At 39.7% G+C, this 17284-nt stretch overlaps 2 protein-coding genes across 17 annotated transcripts in view; one reads left to right on the forward strand and one right to left on the reverse strand.

Annotated features, from left to right (window-relative positions):
• Positions 1 to 39: 39 nt before the first annotated feature.
• On the forward strand, positions 40 to 11695 carry sv2 (synaptic vesicle glycoprotein 2). The gene is made up of 13 exons (XM_004069485.5): positions 40 to 208; positions 2689 to 2778; positions 2889 to 3050; positions 4017 to 4179; positions 5082 to 5203; positions 5701 to 5864; positions 5948 to 6028; positions 7375 to 7473; positions 7593 to 7681; positions 7870 to 7997; positions 10276 to 10371; positions 10462 to 10621; positions 10703 to 11695. Exons 1-13 carry the CDS (start codon positions 115 to 117, stop codon positions 10884 to 10886), a joined length of 1632 nt encoding a protein of 543 aa, XP_004069533.1. The 5' UTR covers positions 40 to 114; the 3' UTR covers positions 10887 to 11695.
• An 892-nt stretch (positions 11696 to 12587) lies between these two features.
• ap3b2 (adaptor related protein complex 3 subunit beta 2) overlaps positions 12588 to 17284 on the reverse strand; it is a 54842-nt gene continuing 50145 nt past the window's right edge. For 9 of the 16 annotated variants that reach the window (XM_078949279.1, XM_078949278.1, XM_078949275.1 and 6 more), the window contains 3 exons: positions 16358 to 16455; positions 13900 to 14038; positions 12588 to 13635 (listed from right to left, as the gene is read on the reverse strand). In XM_078949279.1, coding sequence (XP_078805405.1) covers positions 13449 to 13635; positions 13900 to 14038; positions 16358 to 16455 — 424 coding nt within the window. In that variant the 3' untranslated portion in view covers positions 12588 to 13448. The remainder of the gene's footprint in view (positions 13636 to 13899; positions 14039 to 16357; positions 16456 to 17284) is intronic. The other 7 variants (XM_023955643.2, XM_078949277.1, XM_023955642.2 and 4 more) reach the window with 1 other exon arrangement.

The following is a 17284-nucleotide window of genomic DNA, read 5'->3' on the forward strand; positions in this document are numbered from 1 at the left end:
GTTAGCCTGCTAACAGCCGCTGGAGTTATGGGATCCCGGCGGCAGCAGCAGCAGCTGGGGTCCCGTTGAGGCCGGCTAATTAGTCGGTGTCTCGATCAGCGACGACCTGTCAGGATGTCCCGGCACTTGGATACAGGAGACGTGGACGCGCGACGGCCTCTGCTCCCCGGAGATCAGCTGGATTCCAGCGTGCTGGACTCTGATGAAGGTAAACCCACCATCACAACATCAGTAGATCAGTGACTTTCATTCACATCCAAACAGATAGGTGCAACATTTTACAAAATAAAAGTTTTGCCAGCAAATATATACTACCATATACTCTTTTTTTTTAACATCATATCCTGAATAATAATTAACTTTTTGTGTTTGTTTTTACAAAAACAAAAATTATTTCAGATGCAGTGGTGGGACAGTAGTTTGCATCCATCATGATTGTTTTTCTCACATTAAAATGCTTTAGATTTAGGAGTGTAAGGATTATTCAATGAATTGATTTAACCAACCAGATCGATTCAAGTTAAGTTGGTAATTAAATCAAATTACCATACAAGATGAAAAAAAAAATCCTTTCAAAATAAAATAAATCAATTATATTGACATTGGAAAATAGCTTTTCGATTATGACATGGTGCGTTTATTTTACTGTAACGTAAAAATGATCAAGTGTCATCACAGCGAACAACACAGATGTGATGGCAGCAAAAAATGAAGTCATCATTCCAGTCCAAATTTGAATTCAGCAAAGTCATGTACATACAGTACATGCAAACAAAACAGTATTCTAATAATGTTTTGTTTGCATGATGTTGATGTGGAAAAACAACAGTGGGCTGAACTTTAGGGACCAAAAACATGAATGGATTTGACATTAATTCTTGTTTACTTATTTGTTTGTACACATATTTAAATGACACCTAATTTTAATGCAAGGAATCAGAAAAAAAACAGTCCCACTGGTTGAATCTTTGGCTGAAAGATGTCCTGGAGTGATTTTAGGTCAGTGAATCGGACCGTTCAAAATGAACTAATAGACTATGAATCACTTGTATTGGACTTGAAGGAATATATTGTCAACATCCTGTTGCAATACATGCAACAACTGAGAAGACTTTATGGTGAAGTGGTGAAATTCAGCACATTTTCAGTCGTTTTAGGTTCGCAAAAGACCACACAATGGCGTCTAAAATCATTTGGCTCAGAGAAAGTCAGAGTAAAAGGATTCTACCATTAGAGAAAAACTAGGCAACTAACTGCCCTGTTGGGTGGATACAGGCTGTCTGCCAGTGAAAAATGGGCAAATCTGTGCGCATGTGGATCACACGACATATCAAGGTTGTAGACCCCTTTGGTAGCCAGCAGAGCGCAAATGTTCAACACACGTTTTTTTTCTTTCTGCCATGCTGCGAGCACCAGCGTATAGTGAACACTTCAACGACATTCAAGGTTTAAGTAAGGGGAGAATAGATGAGCCTCAGGCACATTGTATGGATCCAGGACATCTTTAGCCAAAACGTCAACCTGTGTGACTCAGAGATGAATACCTGGTACTGAACAGAGCAGGTCAAGTTCTCCAGATTCCTGGTATTTCCTGCAAATAATCAAGTGTAAATGAAATATGATTACAAACAAACAAGTAAACAAGAATTAATGTCAAATCCATTCACATTTGCGCTTCATTAAGTTCAGCTCACTGTTGTTTTTCCACATAACAATAATTCAAAGGGAACTTTACACATTCTGTGTGGTCGCATGTCTTTGCTAAATTCAAAGTGTTTCCACACATTGGACTGGAATGATGAATTGATCATCTTTTGCTGTCATCACATGTGAGTTTTCTGCTGTGATGCAGTTATAGTAAAATGAACGTACCACGTCTCAATCCAAATGCTATTTTCCAACACCAATTATGAATTTATCTTATTTTGAAATGATTTTTTACAGATTACTTGATTTGATTACCAGCTTGCCTCAGACACATTGATCTGGTTGGATAACATGTAATTCATCTGTTAACCGTTACACCACTAATGTGCACTGTGCAAGGGGCCACTTAGAACTGTTGACGTCCTGGGTTCTCATAACGCGACCAGTTTAGAGCTGAATCATTGAAGCAGCTCACTTGTGTAAGCCTGGGTGAGGAGTTTGTGTTTAGCAAAAAATCCATGCAAATCCCATATCTGTGGGGTCTGAAGGGTCACAGCCACGAGTTGAAGTAACCGGGTCACGCAGAGTTACCTAAAGCGTCAGTCTGATCATTCATCTAATGTAAAAGTGTTTCCAGTGGGTTTTTAACTATGATTTTGCTGTTCTTAACCAAAATGTAAAAATTAATTAACCAGTAGTTCATTAGAAAGGCAGGACTGTTGGCCAAGTCCACCTGCTTCCCATCATCCCACTAGCTTATAGCCCCTCACACCCCAACCTAACATGTTAAAACCCCCAAAAGCAGTTTTGATTGGAATGGGTCTCTAAGTCACTTACTATACATGAATGCCGTCTTGGAAGCAATTGAATTGGAACACACTCAATTCTGAAAACGTAAGGTAATTTTTTTTAAAGAAAATTCTCCACAGTCGCAACCTGGAAGCAGAGCAAGGTTAGTTGCAGTTAGTTACATGGCATTCTGCATGTGTGCATGCAAGCTTTTTTTCTCTAAATAAATGTGTTTGTTTTCCTTCTTTTAAGGTGAAATCATTTTTGAGCGGAGCAGCCAACATGAAGGAGGTGGAAACACAGCCAGAAAACTGTCTTATGAAGAAGCAGTTGAAGGAGCAGGTAATCCAAAATTCATTTGTTCAGACTAACATTGGATTGTTCAAAAGTCACAGATCCAAGATTTTTTTTGTTTTTGTATAAGGCTGAGCTTTTTTTTTCCGTTGCTGCAGGCTTCGGTTTGTTTCACTGGCTGCTGCTGCTGGCGTGCGGTTGGGCCAACGCCAGCGACGCCGTGGAGATCTTGTGCGTTTCCTTTCTGTTGCCGACGGCGCGCTGCGACCTGCTGCTGAGCTCCGCCGACATGGGCCTGCTCACTGCCAGCATTTTCCTCGGTGGGTCCGTCAAACAGCCAATCGTCTTCAGCGATTCCAACCTTCTGGTTGAGGTCAAAGTGAAGGGAAAACCTCTTGGTTTCTGATCTGTTCAAACCCTGTTTGGTTTGCAGTAACCCCTTTTTTTCTTCTTCCTGCTGGTTTGTTGACTTAGTGTTTGTTGAGCAATAAATTCTGCTGAAACACACAAGGCCTTGTTTAACCTCTGCTCACTAACCAGCAAAGTCAAACTGAGAATCCTGCTTTTATGATCAAAGGGAAGTGAAAGAGTTGCTTTTTGTTGAAATGAGCAGTTTGTTCATTTCATTTTGTAAAATCACTAAAAATCTGATGTGTTCCCACTCCAATCCTCTTTTGATCTATTGTAAAAGCATTCCCAAGTTATGCAGTTTTTAGGCAAAGTAAAAAAAACTAAAAAAAAAACCTGTGTTGTTTTCTTGAACATAGTTTCCCCAGAGCGGCAGTACTTCATTAGTAATTCACCTCAGAGTTTTTGGAAAGACTGTTGGCACGGAGTAAACCTGCCCCCCCCTTCCCATCATCCATCTGTTTACATGTTTTTTCACCTGCTCACAGCTTCACACAACCTAATATTACTGGTGCGACAAAAATGGCGAGTGATATTAGAGCTTTCCAGCTGAGCGGTTTAGAAACAGATTCCAGCTCAGACGAGGAAAACCAAGACGAACACGGATCTGTTTGTCTGCAAGTGGATGCATCAGAATGGAGGGAAGCAGAGAGTTTGTAGGTCACAGCTACTACAAGCTTTTTCAAACAAAATGTTTTCGTCTGCTCCTGATTCTCAATGAGTTTAAGAAATACTCAAAAATGCAATTTTAAGCTTAATTTTCTTAATGTACTGTAAGTCCTCCATCATCAGAAAAATGCCACAAGAACATGTTAAAAACAGCATTTTTTATCAGTGTGTGTCTTGAAATCACAGGACTTGTCTGTTTCTGCTTGCAGGAATGATGGTGGGGGGTTACGTGTGGGGGTACCTGGCTGATCAGAGGGGCCGGTGTAAAGTTTTGGTTGTCTCCCTGACCGTAAACGGCGTGTTTGGATGCCTGGCCAGCTTCTCTCCTTGGTTCTGGCTCTTCCTGCTGCTGCGTTTTCTCAGCGGCGTTGGGTGAGAGCAAGTCCTTTGGATTTTTTTATTTATTTTTTCATTTTTCCAGATCACCGTTCATCTCCACAGTAGAGTTCGCTCACACGAACCACTTCAGCGGCTCAGCGAGATGCTGCCATGGCCTGAAGTCACTCTACTTTTCTTTTCTGTGGGCTGATTGTGCAGCTTTTGAACCTTCTGAGACTCTATGTGCAACAAACGAGGCCAATTTTTGTCTTTCTAAAGCAAATAAAATAAAATAACAGTACCCAAACTAAAGCCTGGATCTCTGGAAGTTCAATCACAGAACTATTGACTTATATGAGAACTGGACTGAGTGACTCCTCCCCCTCGCATTCCAAACAGGAAGTGCCTGCTGCTTCCAAGAAGCCAAAATCCCATTGACTTCTATAGAGAAGTAAACAGCTGTTAATCAGTCATTCTATTTGTCACAATACCCATTATTGCTCTGCTACCTTTTTAAAATGTTCTTGATAATCCCAATTTTTTATGATGCTATTTCTTTATTACAAGGTATTCAAGTTTTAAACTGGCCATTCGGATGCCTCAATTTAAGTATGCGGTCTGACATTTGAAGCCTTTGACAGATTTTGTGTATCCCATTTTCAAGTGTTAGGGGCGTGGCCTTCCAACAAGCTCCTTCCCGATTAGTGAGAGGTGTTGCCATAGATCGATTTGGACCAATTGCTGCTTACTGACGTGGTCTGGCTTCAACATGGCGGCGTCTATGTCGCGGAAAAATGGCGACTGAATTGACTTTGTTTGGTTGGAGCTGAAAGTAAAGCGTTTTCTGTGGGTGTGGTCACGTTCAGTCAGTCCACTTCTCCTAGACAGTCTGAACTCTCAGTCTGTTCCGTGTTATCACAACAGACAAGGAGACTGTAATAACTGTCCCTTTGCAGGGTTGGCGGGTCCATCCCTGTTATCTTCTCCTACTTCTCAGAGTTCATGCCCCGGCTGAGGAGGGGCGCCATGATAAGTGCTCTGGCCACCTTCTGGATGGCAGGAAACATCCTGGCTGCAGGTGAGAAAATGTGTGATGGAGGATTTCTTAAAACAACAAGAAGAAATAAACATTTATTTGTTCTCTTTTCTGGTTAAATGACTGCTTTAATGCAAAAGTCCAACCCCAGTTTCATTCAGTCTAAGTTTAGATTCTGTTGAGTGAAAACGTCTACACTTTTACATTTAGTATGTTGAGATTTAAGAAGCAAATGATTTGAACTAAACACATCTTTAAAGTCCTCCAATGTTGTGATTAGAAATCCAAAATACAGCACTGCAGACATATTTTAAATGTTTCTTTTATTTATCATGTTCATCAGGATTGCTGGTTATCTAATTTAAATAAAATTGGCATTATTTTAAATATGGAATCTAATTCTGCTGTTAAAAACTTCCAAAAATCTAGACTTTAAGAGGAAACATCTCGCAAATTTTATTTGATGAAAAAGATGGAATTATGGATTTCAATTATGGATTTGCTTGTGTGCCGCCACCGCCATGTTTTTGGGTTCACAGGTCTGGCCTGGATGGTGATCCCCAGAACCTGGGCTCACGTCTCTCTGGGAGCGCTGGACTTCCAGAGCTGGAGGCTGTTCGTGGTCCTGTGCTCCATTCCCAGCCTCTCTTCGGCGCTCATCTTCAAGCTGCTCATGCCAGAGAGCCCAAAGTTCCTCATGGAGGTGCTAAAGGAGCCAGCAGCAGCTTCTGTTCAGGAAATCAACTTTTATTCATGGCCTTGCTTTTTGTGTTTCATCTTTGGCAGGTCGGACAAGAAGCAGAAGCGATCCAGGTCTTCAGACTGATGTTTGACCTGAACAACCGTGGAAAGGGGAACATTTTCTCTGTAAGCAGCACGCCATGAAGAAATGCTGAAGCAAAAAAACAAACATATTTTTAATATATAGAGATAAAAATGCAGCAGAAATATTTTAACAAAGTAGCTGTTTTACATTCCCAGATAGTTCTTGATAAACACGTTGAAAGTGGAATCTGGAGAGGGTAAAACGCAGAAATGATTAAAGAAATGAGAGATGAAAACATTTAAGAAGCGAATGAAAGACTTTTACATCCTTGGAGTTTGATTTTTTTTTAACTCCTTAATGTAGTTTTTAGGCCAAGTCGGTTGTTCCTCGCGTATGAACCTGGACATGCAAGACACCTTTAAATTTCACTCTGCAAGGCTACTGACTACAGTACCCACAATGCACCAACAACGCCTCAAGGGGGGTGGCTTTGTAGTTTACCAAAATCCTACCATATCATGTTGACAGATTTTAGAGTGGAGAAAATCCATTAGAAATCAATAAGTACAGCCGAAACCATGAATAAGGCTGCTGGATTTTAAAGCAGATTTTCTATTTCTGAAACGATGAGTAACATAAGGTAAGGAAGGGTCTCTTAATTTACAAATTTCTGCCTGAGATGCACCAACAATGGTAAAACAAAATGTATGATATTTATTTTCTTTCACTGCTGACCTCACACTTCTTACTAAAGCATTTTTTGCATTAGAGATGATCCTATATAGTACCGGGTGTCTTTTATTTTGAAAGGAAATTATGTGAACGTCTGTCAAAAGTTATAAACAATTTCTTATTTTGAAAAAAAAAAAGTTATTTTCACTTCATGTTAATATTGTATTTCTTCCTCAAAAAAAAGCAACTGTTTATGTATATTAATCATAATAGTAAGAATAACATACAAACAAGTCAGTAGCTTCTTTTTCTAAAGGGTCAAGTCAGAGTTTGTATTAAGTAATAAATCGACTAAAATGACTATTTTTAACTGCTAAAGGTTACAGATCTTTGGTGTAGAAGAATCATTCATTCATTCATCGTCTTTTGTTTATTCCCTTTCGGGGTCACTGGGCTGCTGGAGCCTATCCTGACCACTTGTGGGCGAAGGCAGGGGACGCCCTGGACAGGTCGCCAGTCTGTCGCAGGGTGTAGAAGAATAGAATTAGAAAAAAAGTTTAGACAGCCAGAAGACATCAGAACATTAGTACTTATGTATGTTTAAAGAAATATTTCTAATCTATTTAAACACAGTAACAAAACAAAATGAGCTGTGACGAGAGATCAACCAGGAGATGAGTGTAAACTGTGATTTCTTTTACTCCTGTTGACATCTTCCTCCTCTTCTTGTTGCTTTGCTGTGAGTGCACTAAAGCTCATCCTGACCTGTTTTTAGGAGTTTAGTTTGCATGTAAGCAGGAACCAAAAGGGGGACCTGGAGGAAATCCGAACTCCCGCATCACCACGAGAAAATCTGATAAAAATGTTGAAGAAGGTGAATCATTTCTCAAATTGTTGCCAAATAAAGAAGTCAAGGTTTCTCTAAACATTTCTTTTTTAAATACATGATGATAAAACTGTGTATTTTAGTGTTTTTCCTTGTTTATTTCTCAGGGTTTGAGTCCCATTAAGAAGATTTTCAGTGGAGCTCTCAAAGGCAGGAGCAGCGCTCTGCTCATCGTCTTTTACTGCATCTCCTTTGGGTGAGATCTTCCAACCTAACACGATCCAAGTCTCTACATGCTCCACTGGTTTCTTCATGCCAGCAATAGGATTAAAAAAACAAACAAAGTTTCTCGTATCGATGTTTACGGCCAACATTTGTGGAAGAATTCCTCACACCTGGTCCTTTCAAATTAAAAGCGGCTCTGTTTTGTGTGTTGATGCGAAGGTATTACGGCCTGTGGATGTGGTTCCCTGAGCTTTTTGAGCGCGTGGAGGGGGGCGGCTCGCCGTGCGCCAACATTTCTCTGCCGTCTGCGCTCCACAACCAGAGCTGTTACCCAGTCAAGACCGCAGGTGGGTTTTCCACCAGCAGGACAGGAAATCAATCAAAGTGAAAATGTGACCTCTAAGTATTTTTCCCACACAGTTCTTGATCAAAGTAAAAGCTATCAGCTTGAGCAAAAAGTATTCATTCCTTCATGAATGAATGAATACGTTTTACTTTAACATACTTTATTTACTTTAGCAATACTTTAACAATGATTCATTCATGAATGAAGGAATACTCAGATCATCTTCTGACTTTGCAGATGTAATCAGAGAAATCGATCTGCAGTCTTCAGTCTTTGATTGAATTCAAAGTGCAGTAAGAAAAAAAGAAAGTCTTTATGATTTGTTCTAAGGAAACTATTTAATTTGGACAGTTAGTAGGTATATTTACAGAAGTGCTGTACTTAGGCTGGAATACATGTCAGTTTGGGGGTTTTGTACTTTATGTAAAGGCTGTGGTGCAGTGGGCGCTCCTCTGGACGTACATGGAGCTAGCTGCAAGTTTATTTACAGCCTACTTGGGTTAGAAAAGGTAGTAAAACATTCATCAGATCCCCACAGGATTTACCTCACTGTGGATGAAGTATTTAAGTAATAATGTATTATTTTGCAGCTTTCACTGGAAAAGGTATTAAACTTTCCATATATGTTGCTTTAACTCCTTTAAATTTATAACAATATCTGTTTTTTTATAATCGAAGAAAAATGGGTCTGGGTTCTTATGGGTTAACAATAGATTTATGCAAACCAACAAATAGATTATTTAAATCTGAATCCCAGGTAAATATATTTTACACTTGAATCCTCCAGACTGCAAAAAAAACAACAAACATCTTTAAATAACAAATAACTGGAGTATAATGTGCAGTTTTTCTTCTCGAAATCTTGACTGTTCCAAAGACCCACACTGTTTTTGGTGTTTCGAACCTGTTTTACCATTTTTCTGAGGATTGAGGGCAGATATAAAGAACATTAAGATCCAAATTGATGACAAAAATGCAAGTGTGAGGGATTGTAAGCTAGTGGGAGAGTCTAAACGGAAGGGGGAAGGGAAGTGGGGTTGGGTTTACGCCGCACCCACAGTCTTGTCTACAACTCAGAGGTGAATTTCACATTAACTTTTGCCGCTCTGCAGAAACTATGTCCTGGAAAACCACACAGGTTTATTAATTTTGGCCAATAACGGCATCACCATAAAATATCTCTGGAAACGCTTTTACAGCACATCAATAGATTTCAGAATTAGATTATTGTTTATTATCAAAAGCAACAAATGCAGGATTTTCATCTGAATCTCAGGAAAAATATGTTTTTAAATTCAAGTCCTTTAGGAAATATATTTTGAAACACAAAACTCTGGTACAATCTGCCTACTTTCTGATCAAAATAAATGTTTTAAAAATAAGTTGTGAAGCAGCTAACAAGGAAACATTTAATTTCTCTTCAGTTTTTGACTCTTTAAAACAATCAAAGTTGTTCTTCTAAATACATTTAACAGTAATAAATAAATAGAACATCTTCTATAACAGCTCCAAGTGCTGCAACTCATTTTAGTGTCCAGCAGATCATCATTTTTACTGGTAGCATCCTCACTCTTTGTGTGTTTATTTATTTTTTTATTTATTTATTTTATTTTACCAGGAAATTCCATTGAGACTGCATCTCTTTTTCAAGGAAGACCTGGCCAAAAGGCATCAAAACAAAATAAATACAGTTAAAAAACAACTAAAATAAAATACATTACAAAATACAGATGCAATTAAAATTGAAATGAACAGTAGGGCAAGGATTAATTAAAAAGTGGTACAGATAGGTCAAGGGTGACATGTGCATGTTTCTTTTAAAAGCTCAGAAAGTTTTGATTTAAAACAATTCAATGGAATAAGGTCACTTAAATGCAGAGAGTTTTGAATATTATTCCAGGAAAGCGGAGCAGCAATGGAAAAGGCTGTTTTTCCTAGTTCACTGAGGAATCTAGGGACATAAAGAAGCAATTTGAGTGAGGAACGAGAGTTATATATGTTGTTAACAGGAGAAAGAAGATGGCACAGATATTGAGGTAGTTTGCCGAGAATGGCCTTATAGGTGAATATTAGCAGTGTTTCTGTCGCCTGACTTTGAGTGAAGACCAAGAGAGCAGAGAATAGTTCACAATGGTGGGTTCTGTATGCAGAGTTTGTGATAAAACGCAAGGCACTGTGATAAACTGTGTCCAGACTACGGAGAGTTGACGAGGCAGCATTCATGTACAGAATGTCCCCGTAATCCATGTGTGTGTGTGTGTTCTCTCTTGACCGGCCAGTGTACATGGAGGGCTTCATCGTCGCCGCCTCTAACCTGCCGGGGAACATCTTCACTATTCTGGTGATGGACAGCACTGGAGGAAAGGCGCTGCTGTGTGAGTGGATTCATCCTGAGGGGGATTTTGGCTGTTTGCAGCTGATTGATCAGCTAATCGGTGCTCCCTCCTTTGTTGTGTCCTGACCAGCTGGCAGCCTGATGGTCTCCAGTTTGAGCGTCTTCCTCATCTATGTGGTTCAGACCAAAACTCAGAGTCTGGCTCTGTCCTGCGTCTTCAGTGGAGTTTCTGTGATCGCCTGGAACGCTCTGGATGTGGTGGGAACCGAGCTGTACCCCACCCAGCTACGGTAAAGGCGCCGCGGCATTGATCTGTGGCAGTGACATACTTGCTCTGTGGGCATAAAGGAACTTCGTTTCCCCTCTTTCAGCTCCTCTGCGCTCGGGTTCTTCACTGGCGTGGGCCGCGTGGCAGCCATCATGGGGAACATCATCTTCGGGAAGCTGGTGGACACGAACTGCGCCGTCCCCATCCTACTGGTGTCGGCTCTGCTGCTGACGGGAGGACTCGTCAGTCTGCTGCTCCCTCAGACCAAACAGACGGAGCTCACCTGAACCTCATCCCTCTGTGCCTTTTCCAACCCTTAGAATAGAAAAATGGCCAAATCTGCCTTCCAAGAAGGATTCTTCTGGTGAGCAAATACGTGCCTTTAGGTGAAAATGTCGTTTTATCCTCACTTTGTGATGGTGTCCATTTTAGTTACACACAAAAACCTGTGAAGAGTTCTGCAGAGGCTGCAGCCACAACTGTCTTCAAGAAAAAAAAAAACACATTCCACATCTTTTCTTTGTGTTTCATTGATGAATTTAGCATCTTTAAGGTCAGTGATCTGCCCCCGTAAGACATCCAGTTCCTCCAGGGTCACTTAAGGAACCAAATGTTTACTCCTTTAAAGCCAAAAAAGGACTTGATCACTTGCTCTTACTTCGCACTAAAAGCTTTCCAGTCCGTGGAAAACCAAAGGTTGTGTCTCTGCTGCCATTCTTTGTGAGGCCTTCATGCTGATGAGCCACATTTTCAGAGCCGTTTTTGTTCTGGTCGATTTATTTCAATAAACACTTGTTATTATTTTATTTTGTACATTTTTTAAACCACACAAGTAAACATTCCTGCAAACCAAACCTGGAAGGTAACCCTTGTGCTATCCTAGGCACTTCAACATTGGGAGTTGGGTCATCTGGACCCACTAGACAGTGCTCTGAACCTTTTTTCTTCAATGATTTGTGATCTTCACTGGTGTCCATGGATTACATGAAATCTTTCCACCTTTATCCACCTTTGTCATGGTAGGGAGAACACGTCAAAGTAAGGGTGGGGTCATCTAAGATAGCACAAGGGTTTTAATAAAAGTGACAGAATTTAACTGTCTTCCTTGTTCATTATCCTCTGGTTTATTTGTCAACTTGAAAGCTTTCATTTGAATTTTCTTAGAATTTCAAATGAAATGATTTAAGCAACATGCTAACAGTTTTGGCAAATGTATATATTCTTCCATGTTTTACTGCTAATTTATTATTAAACCCTTGTTTTTGCATTATGGTAGCTCAATTAGCTAATTTGGCATCTACCAAGGCTTTTTAATCATATATTTTATATTAGCTAATGCATATAAATATATTAATATATGTATTAGCTATAACTTTAGCAATATGTTAGCAAGTATTGACCCAAGTGTAGCATTCCTTCATTTTTATGCTGATTTGGTGTTTAGGAAATACATTAAGAATGTTTGCTGTTTTGGCTTATTTATACGTTCTGCCATTTATGAATGCCAATTTTTTTAATTTGTTGGGCGTTGTATTTGCGTTTTGCTAGCGCGTTTAGCTTTCAGATGTGTCTGCAGTTATAATATTTTTAGTCATTCTCTTCCTCCAAATTGAATTTATTTTAACCAGCCATCAGAATTTATATTTAAACAGCTCTATAAATACACTGAAATGCATTCTTGAATACTTTTTTGAAAGAGTAAAACTATGTTTTGATAAGAAATTAAAAAAATAAAATAATTTCCACATAGTTTATTTCCCTCATGACCCTTATTTAAAGTTTACTTTAGAAAAAACAACCAAAACTCTTTTAAAAAGTCAATCTAAAGCTACTTTTGTGCTCTTCTACTGAAATGCATCTTAATAACATTTTTTAATGTTGTCCCTGAGTAACACCTCAACCTCAAATACATTTTTGGTCAAACTTTCAGGGTTTTTCTTTTTTTTTCTTTTGATGGTTCTGGAGGATGTAAGAAAATAGAAAACCCCTTTTTTTATCTTTGTAGTTTTTATTCGTACAATAAATAAAGTTGTCAAACCTCAGGGTTACATTTCAATCACACACAGAGTGATACTCTTAATATTTGAAAGCCACAACACACCCACAGAAAAACCAAAATAAAACCCAAATCTTAGCAGACGTGATTGTAGCTTTGGAAGGTGTTGCTTTTCTAGGAAGCGTGCGCCTTTTTAATGGTTCCCCCCTGAAACTGACTGCTACATGTTCCAACGATTGATGAGTCAAAGCGGTCAACAAAGAACGTCAGAGTTGAATGATTTGCTGGAAAATGAATGATAAAATTGTAGAACATTTCATTTTATAACCATTTCAGGAGCTAAAGTGTAACGATCCACTTACAGGTGGGACTACAGCGGACAGGTTTTACCGCTTCTGTTTAGGGTGAAGCGTAAAGCTGCAAAAAATAACTTTTTCCATTCCTTCTGAAGAGGACAGCGGCTGCTGACACACCTTCATGTTGGACTCCACAGTGAAACATCTGCAGGCGCTTGCTCTCTTTTCCTGCAGAACTTTGTTGTTTTGCACAGAAGCTTTTCACAACATAAGAGGTATTTGAGTTTGGATAGAAATACTGACGACTGAACAGCAGACGAGGCCGTCGGTTCTGACTCGATCCTTCTTGATTCAGTAGAGGAGCAGCTGAGTTATGAAGCACGTTATGTCAAACTGCTGTTTTTAGGAGGATTTCTCTCTATGAAAGATATGCATCAGGGAGACAAATATAGTCTGCTTTCCTCAAAGGAAAGTGTCGGCCCTGCAAAGATGCAGATTAGGGATTATTTTTGGAAATGCTACGGCGGTGACTCGTGAACGGGAGGCGGAGCTTCCTGTCACTGAGTCAGGGCCAGGAGGATGTCCTTCACCAGCATGGTGCCGATCACCATCTTCTCGCAGTTGACCGTCAGCTGAGCGGCGCCTTGGTCTTTGGTTGCCACGGTGACCAGCACCAAGCTGCTGCTCGTCACCGTCCTGCCTGCAAACCTGTAGACAGGGTATTTAGGAGGAGGAGGAGGAGTACTGAGGTCAAAGCAGTAAAGGTCAGAAGATGAAGCCACAGAATAAGAAGAATAAATGCAGATTAAACATTATGAACAATATAGTCAGACAAAAATAAACTATTTTGGTGTTTAATTTTGTATAAATTAACCATCCAGCATTTAAGATCTAGTGTCAAAGGAGCACAGTTGGAGCAAAACTTCCTGACTCGAAAGATGGAAATTATTCTGCATTGTAACTACAATTCCTAAAAAATCTGCATCAAAGGTCGGCTCAAACACTCACCTGCATTCTTTGTCGGAGCCGCAGGGCACTCTGCTGAGGTTGGCGGCGGTGGTGACCTTCTGCACGATGGCGTGCTCGTTCCGACACTTCACATCCAGTATTAGCTTCTCTGTGATCTCGTTCATGCCCATCAGCTGACCTGCAGAGAGGGGAGCGAGGCTCAGTCACCAGGATGTTCTCTGTCGTTTTCTTTTCCTTTTTTTTTATTTTACCCCTAGAATTGATCAGCGTGGAGAGGATAGCGGCGTTCTTCAGAGAGAGCAGCAAACTGCAGAACAGTGCTCTGTTACAGTCCTCCCCTCCACCCACACGGCACAAAACTCAGCAAAAGCAGCTTTACTTTCCCAAACATTTGAGGGGATTTGACGTCCAAACTGGCAACGTAAAACTGAACAGCCTCCACTGAAGACCGCTTCTAGGAGGTCCAATAATAGAGTTCAAACTGACCCAATTTAAACCAATTCAAATAAATTCATTCACATTTCATTTAAAACTGTATTTTTTTATAGCTGGACGCAAGAGTAATTGATTTAAATACATCATCATGGTTCTAGGTAAAATTTTAAGAACTCGGCTATAAATCTGAGGTATTGCAGACAGTTTAAGAGAATGTTGGAACATTTATTTGCAAATTTGATTATTTTTCTAATTGGAATTTCTCTGTTCGTTTAATAAAACAAAACCTGTATTTGTTTATCCAGTAGCCAAACGTAAAAGTAGAGAAGTATAGAAGTATTTTCAATAATTACTGTTAAAATCTAATATAAAAATCTAATGATGGAAGCAAATATTTGTTCTTTCTCTGAAGAGATCACATCAGAGTTCTGCTTGTGCTTACAATTTCTCTTATAATAAATATTTTATTTCTTTTTACTTAAATATAACTGTTCAATAAAAATTTTTGTTTATTTATTATGTTTAATATATATATTTTAAATTATTTATCCTTGTTCATCGCATTATTTAACTTGTGCTGTGGTAAATATAATATATCTTCTAAAAATAAAAGCAATGTTCAAAGGCATGAGAGGCTTTTTTAGAAGCTGCTCAGCCTGCTATTTATCTAAGCTACATGGATTCAGATGCTTTCAATAAATCATTTACATCCACATATATTTTTCCCAAATTGTTTCATGTTTTATGGCTATTATAGATTTCATTCCTAAAATTTCAGGACAAAAATTAGATGTCCAAAAACTAGCAATTTACAATTATAATAATGAAAAATAACTTTAATAGTTTTGAGTTACATTTAGTATGTAAGTATGTGACAATACTGCTATAAAATCGCTAAACTTTTAAAAATACATTATATCAATAATCCTTAAAAAGTCAGCATGAATCCTGCCATCTTTCTCAAGGCAGTAGACAAAATAGAAGCACCGCCTTTTACAGACACTAGGTGGCAGCAAAGAAATGATGGAACTTTGTTTTATTAGAGTAGAAGATGAAATCCACTGATCCATTCATCCTCATGTGATCATCAGCACGCCGTTTCATATATTTACTATGGAAGGGTCTTAGATAAGCTAAAACTTGTGGACTAAAAGCTTTTTTTTAGTGGAATACCATCTAATCATAGTTATTCAAGGAACCCATTTTATCTAAAATATGCATGATATCAAATTTGCGGCAAACTTCAACATTTATTATAATTGTTTTCCCCACAGCAGCCTGTCTGAAAGAGATCTGGGAAAAAATAAAAGGGCAACAGCAAATAACAAAACAAAAAGTAAGAATCTGAACCTAAGTTTTTTTTAAATGGCGAGGTAAAAATGCATTTCTATACATTTTTACAAGCTAAATCCATTCTTCTTAGATCAGATCTGGATCAAGAAATTGAAATATTCTTGGCGCCCTACAGAGGCTGTGCTCATTGGTGGATTCCCCGTGACACACGGCGGACAGTGAAGTGGGTTCAGGGGACGAACGGTGAGTCCTGCTGCAGCAGTGGGCGGGGCTGTCTGCAGCTGGAAAAGCAGGTCGCTAATGAAAGCAGGACGCCGAGGAGGTGGAGGCAAATGAGCGGTGGGGGCTGGGGGGTCAGGGTGAGGCTGTGAAGCAGGGGTGATGTTGTCAAAGCCGACTTACCTACAATCTGTGAAAGCTTCTCTACAGAGAACAGTAGGAAAGAGGCAGGGATGGGAGACAGTCAGCATGTGAAGGTCACAAGATCAGAGATGGAAAAGGACAGCAGAAACATGATGGGAAGCTGCAGATGCTCTAACCCGCTCTATCGAACATCAGTAGGTCATTTTTTGATTAATTTCTTTGTATTTATTTAAATTTGTCCTGTCCAGCAAACAGATGAGAGCTGAGGCCTCTTGTGTCGAACAGATGTTACAATAGACGACTGAATCTTCTGACACACGAGGTGTTTATTTGGATAAACCCCTGATAGAAATCAGTTAGAAATAAACTTTTTTTTAAAGAATAAAAACACATTTTTCTTCCTCACCTTGCTCTTTTTTGAACTCGTTTTCCGTCATGAAGAAAGGCCTCATCAGCTCCCCAACAGGCGGCTGTATCGACACAAAGAACTTCCTGGTGTGAGTGCTGCAAAACAAGATTTAAAGGGGGAAAAAAAAGACATTTCAGCTTTACTATATATTCCTTCGTTTGACTTAATAGTTAAACTGCAAATAGTGACTGTATTGACTCCAAATATAACCTACCTAACACAGCGGACCGCTCCAGCTAAAACTCGTTTTTGCTTAAAGCGATGACGGAGAGGCTTAAAGGGTTTGAAGGAATTTGCGACAAAACAGGGAGAGAGGAAGAATGATCTACTGGATGTGTTTCCCATTCGTCGTTAAACATGAAATGATTTTTTGCGTGGTCTATATTTTAGGATGAGGCTTTATCTTTATGAACTGCAACCTCTTTCATTTTTTTTTTTCATCTTCTTCCGTTTATTCCCTTTCGGGGTCACGGGGCTGCCTGAGCCTATCCTGACCACTTGTGGGCGAAGGCAGGGGACGCCCTGGACAGGTCGCCAGTCTGTCGTAGGGTAGAGTGTCCACAATCACGCACTCACATTCCCACCTAGGGACAATTTAGATTAACCAATTAACCTATTAAGCATGTTTTTGGACGGTGGGAGGAAGCTGGACTCCCTGGAGAAAACCCACACATGCACGGTGAGAACATGTAAACTCCACACAGAAAGATCCCCCATTGGTGTTCTGGGCTTCTTGCTGTGAGGCAGGGAGCGTTAACCACTGTGCCACCGTGCAGCCAACTGCAACCAAAAATGTAGAGAGTGTAGTTCACCACATGTAGGTGACTACCCATCCTTCCATCTTCCAAACCCACTGAATTCCTTTTAGGGGTTCCAGGTTGCTGGAGCCTATCCCGGCGGGATACACCCTGGACAGGTATGTTA

The sequence above is a fragment of the Oryzias latipes genome, chromosome 6 (genome assembly GCF_053564925.1).
Source record: "Oryzias latipes strain Hd-rR chromosome 6, Olatipes_Hd-rR_3.1".
Lineage (NCBI taxonomy): Eukaryota > Metazoa > Chordata > Actinopteri > Beloniformes > Adrianichthyidae > Oryzias > Oryzias latipes.